At 38.8% G+C, this 18,968-nt stretch overlaps 1 protein-coding gene across 1 annotated transcript in view; it reads right to left on the bottom strand.

The window, feature by feature from the left end:
* fstl5 (follistatin-like 5) overlaps window positions 1-18,968 on the bottom strand; it is a 210,628-nt gene that overhangs the window by 129,031 nt on the left and 62,629 nt on the right. Inside the window, exon 4 of the mRNA XM_059345975.1 lies at window positions 9,490-9,738. Within this exon, the coding sequence (XP_059201958.1) occupies window positions 9,490-9,738 (249 nt within the window). The remainder of the gene's footprint in view (window positions 1-9,489; window positions 9,739-18,968) is intronic.

The following is an 18,968-nucleotide window of genomic DNA, read 5'->3' as shown; positions in this document are numbered from 1 at the left end:
CCTCTTTTGCCCAGACATGTCCACTTTTTACATCCTGTCCGGGGCGTCCGGCCGGGTTTTATAAATTCACGAAAATGTCCGGTGTTCACTGTTTTTCATAGGACCAGTACACGTGCACGTAAATTGACCGGCGCTTTGCACACAATTTCGCGAGACGTAATTACCAAGAGGCTGCCTAGTGGGCGGGTCAGCGCCACGCACACACACAGAGAGAGACAGAGAGCAGAGCAGACAGAGGGCAGATCGAACAGCGGAGCAGCATTACACGGGAAATGCCGAAGCGTAAGTGCAGCTTCACAGATGAACTGCAAAAAAAAATTCCGACGTACCGTCACAGGTGGGAGGCGGAGTGCACCGTGTGCAATGCTGGCACATATGTCTCAGTGTCTAATAAAGATGCTGGAGATCTCAAAGCTCAAAGCTCAAAGACAACTAAAGATGAAAAGTATAGATCCTTTTTGTTTGTTAAGTTAGTATCTTTGTGAGACTCTTCTATTATTTATCTTATTGCAGTTATTAAGAGATATATTGTTGAAGCTAGATTTTCTAACAGAAGAGTTCATATTTAGAACATTATTTCATATTATTTATTCATTTATTTGAAAAGAGTCTACGAGAGCTATTATTTTGTTACAAGTTTTTACAGATTTCATTTTATTTTATTACAGAAGTTAATTTTGCACCATTGAAGCATAATAAAGCATGTTCATCAACCTCCGAGAAGCCTGTCTGAATTTGTGTCTCGAGGCCGTGCCGATTGTCCTCTTTTTTGGAAATCAAAATATGGTCACCCTATTGTAATCTAGCAACCCGCCTTATCGGGCAAGTGGAAAAAAGTAGTTAAACACATGTTGTTGTTGTTGTTGTTTTTGCTGGAGCTGATGATGGAAGTAGCTAACCAGTGATTCATCTCACTTCCGTCTCATCTCTGTTGAGAGCTGCACATGCGCAGTACTGATTAGGTGATCACAACAAAATGGTGGTGGTTACAAAAAATGTTTATGAGCTAAAGTGCAAGCGAGAACTTTAAGTATCCTGATAACAGGAGTTTAGTTATGTGGGTGAAAGGATGTGGGTGGAACTACAGATACGCATTTTGCTCATGACCATTAACTTTAGTCTTTGTTGTTATTTGATATGTACACATAAATAATATTTAAAAAACTATATGTATAGGGGCCCTGTACAGTTGGTCATGCTTACATTTTGTTGGCTATTTGCAATGATACATTGTATTACTCATATTGTTAACCAGCAGCTATACCAAAAAAGTTGTAACTCTGCAATGCTTGCAGTACTTTAAACTAATGAGCTAACACAATTTGTCAAACAAAAAAATAAGAAAAAGAATTTTGCAAATGTAGTCATCATTAAACTTTCTTTAAGCAAACATCATGAAAAATTACCTTGTTTTATACTGGGTGAAGTTTTTGTTTTCTCTACTTTCAAAGATAGTAAACTATTAAATTAGCATCTTTAGGTTCTGGACTGTTCTGGTCTGCCAACATAAACAATTTGAGGCTGTCATCTTGAGAAACTGTGATGAGCAGTATTCACTGATTAATCAAGCACATAATCAGGACTGCAATTTACACTGTAATCATGAAAGTGGTATTATAGGTTAGATATTACTTATTAATCATGTTTTGGCAGTAATTATGTTACTCAGCAACCCATTCCTTATTATTGGACCAACTATTCCCATGTCTTGCATAAAAGCTTGAAACTACATTCTGTTAAAGGCAGAATGTTAACTTTACATAATTGAAACTGTAGCCATCTAAAATACCCTTCAAGTACAATCTAAATACTCTATTTCTCTACTCTTTAAAACATGTTTGGATGTATTACATGACTATACAGTGTTGTACCTTCAGTAGAACACAATGTACACAATGCATTAGAGGTAATCTCTTCAAACTCTGCATGAATGCTGACTGTGTGTGTATGTTTCTCCTTCGCTGTTTTAGATTTGATACCCCTAAAATATCCAAATCAATGTTTTATGGGACTAGATGAAGTCTGCAGGCCATTATACGGTACATATGATGTAATCTAACACCAGAAGCTCATCTCAATGTAGAAACAAAGTGTGTATACAGCGGTGATCCATGTTCCCCAACACAACACAACACAACACAATGATGCAATAGCAAAGTAAATGATGCAGTGCAACCACACAGTAAGTAGTAAATACAAAATTGAGAAGCTCGGGCACGGAAGGTTTATTGGGAGCCAAATGTCTGAAGGTTTTCTAAATGTATGATCTCCCAGATAATTGGATGTGCTGAATGCACTGAAACCACTTGCTTGATGTGCCGCAACCTTAGCCCTGATTGTCTCCGCTCGTGGCAATTGCCTGCTGCAGAGATTGCTCGCCTTCATGCACACATTTCCCTCCGCAGATTGGACAGGCTTTTGTGCACCACTTAATTTTCAATCAGATCCGATCCCGGCTAAGTTGCCATGCAGCGCGAGGGGTAAATGGTGGGTCATATGCTCTCCCCAGTGCTAATGAGAAGCTTCAGTCAACACATGGCTGTCATTTTTTATCCTGTCTACCATAGCTGATATGAGGCCCATAGAAGGTATGGCTGACAGGGCCTGTCCATTTCCAACATACACACGTCCAACTGGGACCAGAACCAATAATGGCTCAGCTTCTTTGCATATGGGTGTCAGTTCAAAAGCAATCATTTACAGCGGCTCGGGGTTTAAGCTTGCCCCGGGGACTAATTGTCTGTCTATCAAATTAATATGAAGCAGAATCTTTTCAGTGATCATGTGATGTGCTGGTCTTGCCTGCTGATTATATGTGGTCTTATTAAGACATCACTTAGACATTTGAATACAGGAGATAATGGTACAATCTCCTAGCGTCTGTTCGACAATTAAGCGAAGGCACTGAAACATATTTTTATGTAGCATAATTGCTTGCTCAAAGTGTTAAATGGGTATGCTAAAATGCTAAAAATACCATACAGCACTGAAGATAAATCTGAATATGTAAATCCACTAAATAAACATACTAATGATTGTGAAAAAGGCATATCACTAACACGTTGTTTTCAGAATATTTACACTGGAGGTATTCAATCAGCAGCAGTGTGGTGGAGGATTTTGAACACATATGGTTAAATACATAATAAAACAAGCTGGGCATTGATAAATAAAACCTGGTTTGCACTGATTGTTTTGCCACTGAATGTGGTGTGAGGTAAAAACTGGCTGATAAATGATGGAAATACACCATGTATGACCACCCGATCGCCATTTCATTAGCTTCTGTATATCTAACAACAAGGAAAGTGTACGAGGCAATTTGTGGCAGTCAGCAGAGCATTAGTGGAACCAGCATGTCATCCATCTGGCATTGACAGTTCATTTATGACAATGTGTTGTGAATTTAACAGCCTGTGGTCGTAGATTACAGCCAGTTTATTATACTGGACAAGGGGAAGACCTTATGCTGCTGTAATGACAGGCTTTCCATGCATTACCCGTGGAAACAGCTGAGGGCAGAGGATGAGGCTAAGATGTTTGCACGTCATTAGGTGCAGATTCGACACATTCTACCTCAAACCGAGCTGTATTTAGCACAAGGAGTCGTTTTTTGCATGCATGGTATCAATATATAGGCTTATGTATCATTCAAATCTGAATATTAAAAATAAAACTTCCTGTAACATAAACAAATTATAACTTTTTTAATAGTCATGCACACTAAATGTGATAGTGTGTAATTTGTAATAATTTGACTCATATGCAGAAAAATGTAGCACTGGTGTGGTACACAACAGCAGCGGTGCAACTAATGATTGAAATTGATACAATTGTAAAAAAATTATCGATTCAAATTACTTTTCTATGTTTGAAAATAGTAGGCCTACACAGGTTTTCAGTGTCAATGGAACTGTTTTATTGCCACAGAGACTGACTTTTTTTTTGGAATTCTGAACCAGTTCTGGCTTCCAGCAAGTCGTCTAAGGTGGACTAAACAAAGTAGAGGGCAGAAAAGAAAGGCAAACCTACAGAGGGCTTCCATGGCCCGGAAGTTTTCTGAGGAAGGTACATGCCAGAACTAGATACCAAGAGCTTACTGGACAGGAAATTCCTTGAGAGCACAAACTGCCGATAGTAGCACTTGGGCTGGAGTATAGGAGTCATGTCGCTAGTCTCAGTTTCTGCAACTCCAATGGCTAATATGTACCAGTTCCATATTAGTACGGTCCATAAGATCTTGAATGAAAGAGCCCCTAGTTATAGCCCCTAGAGATATTTACTTTGTAAGAAGTTCATAATCACGATACAAAAGCTAGGGCAGCTTATCTGACACTATAGGATGGGTATGGTTTTTTGTATACAGTATATACTAGTGCTACAGAGTGAACGTCCTTCTGATATCAATGAGGTGAAGAACCCACACACCTATAAATAAAAGTTACATTGAGGCTGTTAGGGTGGTGGTCTTCTTGAGAATATTTCACAAAAGAAGCAGAAACTATAACTTGTAGACTTGGAGTTTATTTCCAAAGGAACCTGCTCAAAAACTGATTTAACAGAGACATTTACTGTCTCCCCAGGAACACCTGCGCTTATGCTGTTTTCCTATGTTTCACTATGGATTATAGAACTCAGGACATGAGAATGATACAACATCTGTGTCCCCACACTATGTTCACTATATTTAATTATATAATCCCCCCCTTTGGGGTCACCAGACGCCCAACCAAACATTCAACCTATCAATGCAAGTGAGGGTGAAAAACCCAGCACAAGAAAACATTTCTAAAAAAGGTCATGGTCATTTTAAAACAATGGAATCTGTGAATCGCACATACTGTATGTCATAATATTTTAATTTTTATTGGTATATTTAACTGCAAACGTATTGTGATGCTGGGATGTGATTTGTTATGGCCAGGTGTCTCCCTTTATGGATGTTGATTGGTTGCCTCCATCTTGTCTGTGAAAAGGATAGACAGATGGAACACCATGATGGAAATAAATCCTGGGCTTAATCATGTTATCTCTGACAATGTCTTAAATATATACATATATATACATTTTTCAAATAAACTGAACACAAAGCAATCACTGCTTCTTGGCCCATGGCCTGACTTTCTACCCAACATAATGGAAATCCATGAAGTAAATATCCGTGTAACTAACAAAGACAAACAGATGGAGGCCCAAATGGGACCTAAACATAACCACCTTGGTGGAGGTAACTAATATTGAACTGAGGGAAATCCATTATTATGCTGTGATAATGAAACTCCCCATATTGCTCGGTAAATTGAACCCGTTACCTGGAGGACAAATAATCAAGTGACACATTTAACATGCCGTTGAGGGCACATTCCCTTTTACCCACTAATAACCCCTGGATCATAATTACATCTGGATTTGGTTGTAAGCTCTATTACATTTGCTCAATTATCCATTTCCTCTGATTGCCACGGTGCCTTTTGTCGTCGCAACAAAGAACAAATCCTCTGTGGCTGTATAATATAGGAAATCCTTCCTGTTTTCCTGTGTAAAGATTTTAAACTGTAAACAGAATTTGTATAATTTAAAGTTTTATTTTTAAATAGTTTAAAGTGCCTAAAAAGAAAACAATGCCTTTAGCAGTAATCGCTCTAAAGGATTCCTGTGTCCTCTCCCTTGAGCTCTCATCCAATGAGAAATTGATTACATATCAGTCACAGTAAAAAGAGAAACCGTCTGGACTGAGCAAGGGAGGAGATGAGAGAAAAAAAAGAAGGCTTGTGTTTTTTTTCTTCCTTCTTTTGGCTCCTGTTGATCTGATATTGATCGTCTGACATTGGTCAAATATCCCACTCTGCATTGCGGATAGATGCTGATTGGCTGTAGAGGAGCTGGGGGATTGGAGGTAGTTTGACAGGACGGGTCACAAGAGAGAGGCCGATTAGGACTGTCACTCACCAGGGATGTATCGCTGATCTGAATGCCTTTTCTGTGATTGGGATGAAACAGATGCTTTGACTGTTAGCACTGGCTTAGCTACACTGCAGTCATGAGGCTAGCTCTTGGCTCTTGTACAGTAGAGTGAAGGGAATTGCTGCTTTTCTTCCCTGCAGTGAGGCTTTGTTCATCTCTAAATTGAACATATCAGTAGTAGCAGAATCCTTGGTGAGGCGGATGTGCTGTTTGGTTTGTTTGGGCTTTACAATCCAAGGATGTTGCCCCTCAAAACCCTTCTGTAAGGAGCACCACATTGAGTTACATCAGCACATAGATCCAAAGCCATTCCGAGTCTCGTGTGAAGTTACTTTTCAAAGCAAGCTAAGGAACCCTGTTGAATCAATGCAGAGACTCAGTCAATCCCTCATGAATATTATGAATATGCTGTCTGTGAGTACTTTGCAACTCTTCCCCTTTTGCTCTGTATAGAACAAAGGTGCAGAGTGTCTTTAGCTCTTACCTCACTGATGTGTAGCTTTACAAAAGGGAGAGTAGCCTTGTTTCCTGGGACTAAGAATAATTGGTGTGTTTATACAATCAATGGTAGAGAGCATTCAAGCTTCTCTGGGGAAATATGAACACTACAGCACTACCACCTGCTCCTGCCTCTTAACTGTGCCGCACATTTCATGAAGAGCGATATGACTGTTTTCAAATTGTGTCTTTTGTTCTTTACATTGCATTCACTATGCAGTGTTATACACTACTGTATCTGTCAATATTTCATGTCCTTGGTTCTACAATGGGTTTTGTGCTGGCTGTTACACAGATATGTGCTCTTTTGTTATCTGATGTACGGTATGTGCTTGTATTTTGAGAATAACTGGCGAAATTTGCAGTACAAGATGCATCATTTCCAGAATGGTAATTGTTTTGTAGAGAGCATTAGAGATACCCCCGTAATTACAATTCTGCTTTTCATGTTTTTCCCTGTATAATACTCCCAAGTGGATTCAATAACATCATTATATTCTCTACAACAAGATGAAAATGCAGATGCTCAAGAGATCCGCTTTCATTGAGTACAGTTCTAGCAACAAAAACCATGTGTTGTTACAAGATTCTGCATTCCTGCTTGTTTGCAGAAGTAGGGAAAGGTGTGTTATTATATTGTCATGTCAGCTTGTCATGTCAGACTAGTTCAACATTTATTTGCTTTCTATTATTTGCTTTCTTTCTTCTTTTTTCCCCTGCTAAAAGGGTTTTTTAAAGGGGTTTTTCCCTGGCCGATGTGAGGGTCTAAGGACAGAGGGTGTCGTACCATGTACAGTCTGTGAAGCCCTTTGAGGCAAATCTGTGATTTGTGATTTTGGGCTATATAAATCAAATTGATTTGATTTGATTTTATTTGATTCTGGTGAAAAGTTTGATTAAAAGGGCAAACCTACCAACACCTACAAAATCTCACTAATTTACATGTAATGTCTTGTTTGTTTAATCCGTACAAAAGCATAAAAGTAAAAATGAATATTTGCTGGTTCACAGTGGGTTATGTGTCGGACTGTTGACGGACTTAATTAGTGACCATTAGAGATGCTGGTTGGCAGCCTTTCTTATCTTTATACTTAGCTGGTCTAGCTCTTCTCCTATTTTAAATCTTTATGCTAAGCTAAGATGTTATTGTTGAACTGTTGCTGGCTGTAGCTCTACCAAGGAGGTTGTTTTTCTAAATTTAGGATGCTGTCTGTCTATCAGCAGGACTATGGGGAAACTACTGGCCCGATTTTTAGCATAGGAGATGGAAGAACCCCTTATATGTTGTTGCAAATCTGAATTATTGACAGAAAGACAAATTATTCTTTCTTGAATTAACATAGCGAGACAGGGCATCGGTGCTGTATTGTGTCAAAATAATCAGAAAAATTAGTTCCTGATCATTTTGATGGCTCACCAGTTTCATTTCCTTTGCTCTTTGTTGTGACACAAATACTGGAAACAATCATCAACATGTTGTTTACACACTCTGACATCTTCTTTGTAGCATCCATGTTGTTTTCACATTGCAAATTATAGCACATGAGCTCACTGAAGTCGGAAGAACAACTTCCCAACTGGGGTCATTCATGTGAATGTGCAATTGGCCTCAGCAGAGGTCTGCCCTCTCTGAGTGCTATTCTAGTTTCATATTAAACAAACAGATATTAGTCATATTTCCACTAAATTGCAATCTTTTCATTCAAGCTCACACTCACTAAAGCAAATTCAACACAAGCTGCTCAATATCAGAGCCAGTTCCATATTTTGGATCTAATTTCTGCAAAATGAGCAAACTCTACAAATTACAACATAGTGATCAATTTCTTTGTTTACCCTATTGACTGTTTGTGGGTGAGTTTAATATTTATCTTCACTGGAGTGTTGAAATATTTTCAATAAGCCATTCAGATAGAGGGCAGGAACTTTGTACAAGTCAAAGTGGAGACTAACCAAGTAGCAGAAGATTAGAAGGGCACTTCCTAATGATGGTTGGTTAACTGCCAAACAGGCGGGGGAAGAAAACTGACTTAGCAGCCAACATTGGGCTGGTGATAATTTCCCACACTGCTTAAGTCTCTCGCTCATAGATGTTTCAGTTATTCTTTTTCTTCTATGTTGAAAAAAGTCTTTCATTTCTCTAATTCCTTTAGGTCATAAGTAACCCAGATACAGTCCCATGTCTCTGAATGGGTCAAACATGACGACATCACTGCCCAGGGCTAAGCATTTACGTCCCATGGAGGCACCTAAAGTAAAACTGCTTGTGGTTTTGGATGAATGTTTCCCTGACCTCATATACAGTGTGGTTTGTAGGTCATTATCCTTCATTCTAGTAAAAATATACCACCTTCAAATGCTGAAGTTGTCCGAATCAGCACTTCAGTCAGGAACAATCTTGTCATGGATTGAACTATTTATTAAGACAAATGTAAGCAGTTAAAGTTGGCACTGATGGTTTTATGAAAGGATGTTCTCTTGATTTACCAAGCAGCATGCTGAGTCAAAACAGGGAGCACAATGCAGAGGAATGGGCCTTTAAAAAAGACAGTGAATGTCTTTTTAAGGCTTTGAGACATTTGGACTCTGGGGTGGCAGAGGTAGGTTTGTGCAGAAGCAGCTGCAAGGGCGTGTGTCAGCATTGGTGTTGCAGAGATCAGTGACGAGAGAGTCCACCTTATTGTTAGAATGGGCTGTGATTGGTGTGGCTGAAAAGAGTTATGATTTAATCAGTGGGCTGTCAGACGATCAAAGCTGACTAGAACTAACAAGATGCTTCATTAAATATGCAGCAATTGCATTTTGGGATACTTTTGCAGAAATTAGCTTGAAATGTACATACTGAAGTGCATCAAATTATGTTTTTATGTAGACATTTGTAGTGCCTGTCAGAGCGAGACACAAGCAAGATTAAATCAGTTAACAGGGCCAACAGGACCTCTAATAAAATTGCAAAGGGTGCAAAATGTACTGTAACCACTGGACCACAGGCATCCTCCGTTAGGGAAAGGTCACATGAGCTCTTACCTTTGTAGAAGCACTCCTCGCTGTGCATGATGGTAATCCTGTGTCCTCTGAGACAGGAGGCCCGGTGGAGCTCACAATGGTTCTGGTAGAGCTTCCCATCTGAACCACACACAGGTTTATAGTGTGGTTTACAGTGATCCAAGCACTTACACTCCCCTTGGCCCGTCTCATGGTTGGCCACACAATGACGCCCCAAGCCACAGTACTTGTGTTCACATGGACTTGGATAGCCATTGTGTCCCATAAACCCTGTGGAAAACACACAGAAGGGGGAAAAAATTACATTTTTATGTTACCACAACCAGTGATCTATATGTGTCAGAACAGATGGATTGTCTGGGTTTAAACTCTTGTTACAAGTTGGATCTCTGTTGCAGTCCCCTCCACCCTCAGGGAAACCCCATCAATACTGGATGGTGTTTTTCTAAACTGACAAAATGTCAGTCAAATTCTGCATACATTATGCAAGCCAAGCTCACTATAAAGCACCCACAGTGGGAGTGATTAAAAAAGTCTCTTCGCTTCCACCCAAAATTTCACAGATAATGCGATGCACAGCAAAACATGCCCTGTTTTGTCATTTTGTATTATACTACCAACAGAGGCCACACTGCAAATATGTTACATGAATGTTAAGAACTGTATATCTGAATCATATACAGTAACTTTACATTAACTATCAGAGAGTAATATATTCCATCTATGTGAGCATGTAACACTGTCCCAATCCGGCCAGTAAAACTTAAAACCCTATCCAGTCCATTAGTGTGGAGGCTTTACTTTTTAAAAGGACTTTTTTTTTTTTTTCACATCATCACTATGTGGTGAGGAGAGTGCCCTTTTTAAACGTGTGTGCAACAGCACCACTTAATGGAGCATACATGCCAAAAAAAAAAAAACAGAATACACATCATAAGATATTCTAAAGTTGTGTTGCTACATTGTGAAATATAAAATAGCCTTACTTTCCCTTTTCGCTGTCTTTTTCATGGCGAGTTTAGGCTTGACAGAAAGTGTAAGTTAGAAGACAATATATCACTCAGCAACTAAAAACTAAAATTTATTTTCATAATAGAGTACAAGGTTGATGTAAATAAATGTTTTATTTTCTGCATTTAGGAGGGCTTTTGTATTAAGAATTACTTGTATAATAACTAAATTATCAAAATTGTTCCAGAAAAATGTTTTTCAACCAATTCTACTTTGAAGCACCAACACTTATTAACTCATTAGCACTGTAAATTATCAAAAACCCCAATTTATTTAATAATGAATGCTAGTTGTTTATAATTGTTATGCATGTAAAATTAGCCACAATATAACCTACAAAAGGAAATAGGACTGGATATGGAACCTCCACAGCCTGTTGCCTGCTCACAGCATGTTTCTCCCAAATATATTGCACACATACAGCATTGTTTACTATGGTTACCATGGTTATTGCAGCAACAAAAGGCATGTCTGCCTCCGCTCATAGTAACATATATTTTAAAACTATAACCAGCCTTAGAAATAAACCAAGTTGTGTTTTGTTGTGCTAATGTCTAAAGTAATGCAATAACGTGGAATATATTTCCAGAATTAAAATGAAGATTTAAAAAATTTAATAAAAAGCCTAGGACTGAGGGGGGAAGAGAGGTGACAGTTAATGCTATTTTAACATCCAGGACAATAACTCAATATGGCAAAGTTTAATACGCACGTCATGTCTCCTATGGTCTAATACTTTTTAGTAAAACGCCACTGTTAGTTGGAGGGTGGTGGATGGGTCGAAAACTTAAGTCAACAATCTTTATCTGAAGTTACGTTGTTTATGTAAGTTATATGAATCACGTTTTTGAGCGGAATTTACGTTTTTATGTTACTCATATTTTTAAGCCACTTAAGCCTGATTTCCACGTCAAGCCCAATGGAGCAGATTGCACCAGACAGGAAATCAGACACAGAATCAATGTAATACACTTCCGCCCCCTTTCAAAATAAAACAAAATACGCAGTTCATGTAGCCTAAAACTACTCCACATCAACATTACATTATGACCGGGGGCACCAGATCAGCAATCAATCAATCAAAGGTTATCAGAGGGTCGACGACACGGACGACGAGAGACTGATTGTTGAAGTGGAACAGCATACAATCATTTATCACATAACACATTCTTTTTATAAGGATAGATGGTCAGATCAACAGATCTTTGACGTCAGAGAAGCAAAGTAAGCTGTTTGTCGTTGTTGTTTACTTTATACACACTGTCGCGGGATCTTCGGTCTCCGTGTGTTCTTGTAATCGTAATCGTGTATATAACTCTCTACGCTGTCGTTCTGCGCCCGGTGGGAATCAAGACTGGGCAGAGGACGGAGCCAAACTGCAGACAGTAGCCCCGTCACCCTCGTAATTACTTAAGTTCTGGTATTTATGTACATCTATTTGCTGTTTAAACTGTCTTTCATAGAATAGGATACAACAGAATAGAATCTTTAATGTATTTATACCAGCAGTACGACGAAATTCATACATTCTACTAAAAAACTACAAAAAACTATGCAGTATACGCAATCACAACACAATCACTTCCACATGACAATAAAACATACAGCATACCAAAACTAAAAACTTAAAACTTCAACTAGTTGAAGCCTCAGATATCATCATCATCATCATCATCATCACAGCACAGGAGCAGCATCAGAGAAATATATTTAAATATTGCACTTACATTTCATAAAAATATTATAATTGTTGCTTTTTTAAACTATAAAACTATATTGCACTGACCCGAGCTACTAGCCCTGTATTATAAAGCCTTACCAGGCAGTTTTTTGCCCTAAACCTAGGTCAGTAGTTTTATAACATAAATTCACAGAAACTGCAGCTTGTTTAATGTGTGTATGTATAATGATGTGTGTGCTATTTTTAGAACGTGCTGTTGTACTGCAAGCTGAAAAAACGCGAGTCGCGATATGTACATACTTGTTATAATGGGTGGTACTGACACACGACCTATTCTGTCCTATAGGTTGGACATCTTGTTGAAATAACCATAGCTGTATCATGAGCACGCCTGATGGGATGTTGTGTGTACACTTAGAAAACACAGTCCCTCATACCGTGTTAATGCTGTCACATTGCCTTTCTAAAAATGCATGTGCAAACTGCCTCACATGCCACGTTAATGCACATTTTTCAGCATTTCAGTATGTTGACAGTGTGTCGCACAGTTTACCTGTTCATTTATACATTCATTTGATATGAATTATAACTCCACAGTAGGTGACTAGAGGGGAACCTTTACATGAGCCAATACTTTCTCATACAAAGTGGCCGGGACTAAAAAATCATTGAGAATTCATTAGAACCAAGGACTGAGGGTTTGGAATGAAAAGCAAAGCAAATGGATTGCTGAAAGGGTGTCCTTGAGCAAGACCCTTACTCCTGAGCCTGCTTCTTGGGTGCCATTCTGCAGCAAACCCTGAACCCTGACCACTGTGTGGAGGAGGCAAGAAAAGGAGAATTTCCCTATGGGGATTAGCAGAGCAGTGGGGGAAAGACGGATAACAACAGAGCCAAACATTGGAGAATGTGGGGTTTCTGCAGCTGTTGTTTGGAGAAATAGCACATAAATTCTTAAAAACTTTGATATACTGCAGGATTGTGGGGAAGGGTTAATTTACAAAAGATTTTATGAGAACAAAAATTTCCTTTTTAAGAAGTTATTAGTGTGATTTTCTCTGAGGACAGGATTCTGTTGTGGTCTGCCATTTCAACCTGCATGAACACTAATAAGTCTTGACAGGCTGCAGATCAGTCTGTACAGTAACCCATGAACCACATCAAATGTATCGGCTTTCTAATAGCAGCTTGCTCACTCTTAGATTGCCCTTTGGAATAGTCCTCAAGGGAGTGTGGACGGGTATGATGAGCAGAGAAAAAAAAAGGAAAAAAAAGCATTAGAGCAAATGCCTCTCAAGGCTGCACTGTTACGTAAAGTTATGAACATAAGGGATGGCTGGCAATGACTACACAGAAAATGATTATAGGTTTGTCCACAGCTTATTCTATTTGTGAAAAGGTCAAGGTATCCATAAGTGTTGGTGTACTGCCCTTCAAAGACAAGCATTAAGATTACAATAATAAAATCATATCTCAGCATTTTCTTATCTATCACATGACGAGCAGAGCGTTTTCAGGCTGCAATGAAATTGAAAATGTTCAAACACACTTCCTCACATACGGAGCTCTTTTCCCTCCAGTGTTGATGAGTGAAAGCTTTGATACAAGTTATTATGCAGAAAATATCCTCATTAAACAGTCTTATGAATTATTTTTTAATGGACACAATAGAAATCAAATAACATGCCTTGTGCATATCAAGTAAGCAACATACAGAATGTTTAATCATCATGGAAGGATAATGAAAGATACTGGTTTGTTAGTGAGATCAGGGTATCATAAGTTTGTCTTGTATACCTAATGTCTGTTTCATGCTGCAGGCGGCGCTATCCCAACGGCACAATCTGGTTGTTCATACTACGAGGTCAGAGCGGCTCCAAAGACCTCTTCTCCTCTGGAAGTCTTGGGGACAATTTAAACCAGCGTCTATGCAATTCCAGATTTTTTAGCTAGCCAATCATTAAAACATGGTCTGTTTAACCCAGTCGGCAACCTCCGGGTCTGAGCAGTGAGGCAAACCAGGAAGTGCCTTAAGCCTGCATTCTACCGAAAATTTCAGTAGGGTGTGCTGACAGCGGCTGCAAAAGCATTTTGGTCCATTCATTTCAATGCAAAATGAGAAAACTTCTCACTTCATTTGTTACCTCAGAAATTTTTTTTAGGACAACACTATGGTCTCAATCGCTAGTAAAAAATCTTCTTCAATACAATTTGATGTTCATAGTTCAAATAATGGCCCCATTTAGAATAAAATAGAAGATAAAGAATCATATGATTTGAGGCGTGGCTACCTTTGATTGACAGGTCACTAACATCATCAGGAGCATAGACTGTATGATCAGGAGAGAAGAAAAGCAATGTGTGTCCACGGCACTGTGTCAATAAAGTAAAAAAAAAAGAAGAAAGAAAGCACATTACACACATTTACCAGTTTGATCTCATAACTTTGACCCTTTCACACTGTATTTTCACTTTGTTCATTCTTGTCTTGTTCAGCGTTTGGTTGGACTAACAGACACTCCAAGGAGTCACCCAAGCCATAATGGCGCAATATAAGAGATATAAGATGTGTCCCACAATGACTACATTTTCATTAAAAATGTACTTAACCATGTCTAAAGCCAGAAAAAAGATATTTTCTATCTCATTATATATTTTGTTTAATGACAAGCGCATTTATGGTATGAATGTTTTACTTGTGTCAAGCTAAAAAAAAGCTGTGCTACGGTTCCTGCCTAGTGCCACAGGTATTTAATGGATGCTTAGACACACTCTCTGATCCCAATAGGAGCTATGTGTTATATCATATGCACAATGTAACTGGAGCTGTGATGTTGAGGGGTTACAGTAGATGGCGCTAGCACCTGTCCGCTCACGTTCTTTGGCTGCATCTGAAAGTGCAAAAACTGTTGATGCTGCAAAATAGCAGCATCTATTGTTAAACAACCTCCTTGTATCTTTACAATATGTTTAAAATATGTTAAGACTCATGGCTGACTGCAGTCACATCAGTGAAATGAAACAAACAGCTCCATTTTCTGTGGTTGTGCATCGTGAATTTGTGCAGACCAGATTTAACTGTGCTGATTGTACCCCGAAGACATGACACAAAATGGCGCTGTGACTTCTCCTCTATCTTAGCCCTAAGGCCCAGCACCAAATGGCAGACAAAGTTAGCGACTACCTTTTGAAGAACATAATGCATTTAGCCATAACCAGATATTTTTCTCTCGGGTTGGTGAGAGAGAAAAACAGAGTCACATTCATCAGGTGGTCTGAATAAAGACTCCAGATGGAACAACAACGTTACTTGTTTATTCTTATTGTCTAATTAGGCAACATGTTGGCCATAAAAACACAAACCTGTTCAGCTAAATTCTTTATATGTGGAATATCAAAATAATGACTTAATTGTGTTATTGTCACATGATCCATTTGGCAACTTTTCAGTCTTTTATTTCAACAATACTGGCTTCCATTTGTAATCTTCGTATAAATGACATACTTAGAGGATCCAGACATTTATATATGTGAAAAGAAGCAACAATTGTAACAAATGTATCTGCAGAGTATTCATATTTACATTATCTGTAAATATTGAATGTATTTTATTTGTTTTCCCTGCCCTATCAACTCTTGAAACCTCAAAATATGTTTCTCATTATAGTTGGGGAATAATTGTGGTCTTCACTGTTGCACAATGTCAAAACACAGTACATGTGTGAAAACAGAACGATCCTTCAAAACGTATTTGCATTGCAAATTAGTTTGCACGTCTGTAATTTATAGAAGACAGTGTTGCACTGCATTTACTTGAGATAAGAGGTTCCAACTGAACTGTAAAGCTGTCATGGGAGAAAGAAAAATAACTTAACTGAGGCACATTCAGACTGGCGTCCACAAACTTCACTCTCACATTGCACACACTGTGTTTCACTGACCAATAAATATTGACTAGAGAGTGGTGCTTCACTGAATTAATTACGATCTATGATGCATTTGGCTTTGAGCAGAATGGTCTCCTGATATATAAACTCAAACGCAAAGCAAGATGAACACCCAGTGTTCACAGATACGCCTAAGCAAATAGTTAGAGCAATGCATTAGAAGTGGCTCTGCTTTGTGGCTCAGATGCATCACACGTTGCAAGGTTTGGAACCGTCTGCTTTAAAAATCAAATTCAAAACCCTTTGTCTTTTTTCAGAGCCTCATATAATCCTGTAACCAGCTAAAACACACATCAATGCAAAATGTATTTTTCAAGTACAAGTTAATATGATCACATGAGAATAGAGAAACACACATTGTGAAACTTTAAAGCTGCACCATGGAGAAATCAGGTTGTATTTAAATCCTGGAATTCTCTTTTGAGAGTTTACGGCTTTCAATTAACACATGCACATGAATATAAGTTTTAGCAGTTGGCTCTCTGTTAAACACACTAACTTAAATCATTAAGCTCCACTCACATCCCCCTCCACACACACACAAACACAGTCCTGCATTATCCTCCAGCCGTCACAGAGGGTTTCGACGAGATACGAGTGTGTACACTGTGACCTGATTGGAGCCAGTCAATTTGCTAGTTTATTAAATCCCTGCGGTGCCCTGGCATAATGATTATTCAGTGAATTTGTGTCGCACAGTCAGGCATCCTCAGCCACCAGCAGGGTCAGCGAAGGGCGCAGTCATTTGTTATCAGTATGCACATCCAAGAGTCCGGTCATCAGCTGACATCAGAGACAAATGAGAAGTTGCGCACGGCCATTCATTTATTGATGACCTATTACTTTTTCAGAGCATGGGCAGAAATACATGATGCTCAAAGTTGAATGTGAACCCAAGGGCTGTTGTGAGGAATTTGAGCTGTAACTGTACTTGTAAACACCTACTAAGGGCAGAGATCACGGTAGAGGTAGGTTTATTTATGTTGTGCTGCTTATTTTATTACAAGACACAACACAAAACACTATATTACAGTAACATCTGTGGTGATACACTATGATATATAAGATATAATGTAGGATGGGATGTCAGCACAAACTGCTGCAACATAAAATTAAAAAGGAAAACAAGAGAGTAGAGTTGCAACTAAAGTATTTTGTAAATATGCCTTCACTTCAATAATAGATTGTTAATCTGGTACAATGAAAAAAAAACTGCATTTTATTATTTAATGCATATTATTCATCCATCCATCCATTTTCCTCCGCTTATCCGGGGCCGGGTCGCGGGGGCAGCACTCTAAACAGGGCATTCCAGGCGTCCCTCTCCCTAGCCACAATGTCCAGCTCTTCCTGGGGGACCTCGAGGCATTCTCAGGCCAGGCGAGGGATATAATCCTTCCACCGTGTTCTGGGTCTTCCCTGGGGCCTCCTATCAGCAGCTGGCATATTATTCAGAATACATAAAATAATCTGTATTTAAACAGGTCTATCCTACTCAATTTATACTGTGTTTGAGTTAATAACGGCGGTAAACGGTCAATTTTCTGCCGAATCTGACAAACACCGGTGATTTAGCTCATGCAAAGAAGCTGAAATTAAATCAAAAACACTGGAGTACAACATGTATGATCATAACATAGACCAAAGTACTCGAAGATGAAGTTTGTTGCCATCTATTATTATATTTAACTTAAGCGATTAGTAGTTGCAGCCCTACAAGAGAGCGATTATGACTTTATTCATTGGCTTTCTTTTGAATTTGGGGTTAAGTTTGACATTTTAAGGATCAAAATAAACATGTATTTGGTTTGTTTTAATAAAATAAGTACAGATTTATTTTAGTTTTTCTGGAAAGTAAAGAGATTTGTATCAGATATTGTACCAAGCATTGTCAAGATTGTATCTTGTTACTACACAATGTCCCCATATTTATAGTAAATATAAACAATTATCACAGTGGCATATTTTAACATCACTGAATACAATTGAAATATAATCAAAACATTCAGTCAAAGTGCTTGCTGATAACATCAGCATGGCTGCCCACTAACTGTAATAAGGACAATGTTGTGATATGTCTGATGACATCTAATTAAGTGAAATTAAATAGCTATTAAATTCTATAGCTGTTTGCGCTAACAATAGCTTCAAACACTGACTAACAAGTTTACCTGGAAATTCTGTCAACACTTGATAACTGCGAGACTCACAACAGGCAATTACCTGATCCTTTATATAGAAAAAATAATTCCTGACTTTATGACTGAAGCCCTTAAAAAACAGAACAATTAGGCTACATTACTACAGTAAATTCAACAACTTCTTCTGTGTGCATTTACATGCACGGTTTAATCAAGCTTTGCTTAAAATTGACGTCAAATCGGACTTCTGTCCATGTCCCAGTTTTTATGCAACTGAGAAAATCGAATAACTGAAGGTAACGTGTCCTCCTCAACACTAGGTGGAGATATGCTTCATTTTGACGGGTTAATACGGCCCCCTTTCCGGTTGACCATTACATAATGATAAGTGGAGAAAGGTGGGAAACCGGAATTTAAAACAACAAGAACAACAAGATGGATGGTGATTTTGAGGGGCAGATAAGATCGCTGAATACTGTTGGAGGGCTACAACAGTAGCCTGGCTTTGGTTCGACACTTTGGGCCATCCATACCGACCCACTACTGTGACCGGCTACTGCAACCGGCTTTCTTGGATGTTTTTGTTTTCCGGGGTCATACGCCACCGCGGGGGGTTGGGGTGGTGGAACATGTGCACATGCTTTGTCTTGTCATACATACCGGCGAAGATAGATTTCCAATCGCATTATCTGGGTGTCTCATTCGGAGTTGGAGAACTCT

This window comes from Centropristis striata, chromosome 12 (assembly GCF_030273125.1).
Source record: "Centropristis striata isolate RG_2023a ecotype Rhode Island chromosome 12, C.striata_1.0, whole genome shotgun sequence".
Lineage (NCBI taxonomy): Eukaryota > Metazoa > Chordata > Actinopteri > Perciformes > Serranidae > Centropristis > Centropristis striata.
This window is presented reverse-complemented; position numbering and strand designations above follow the sequence as displayed.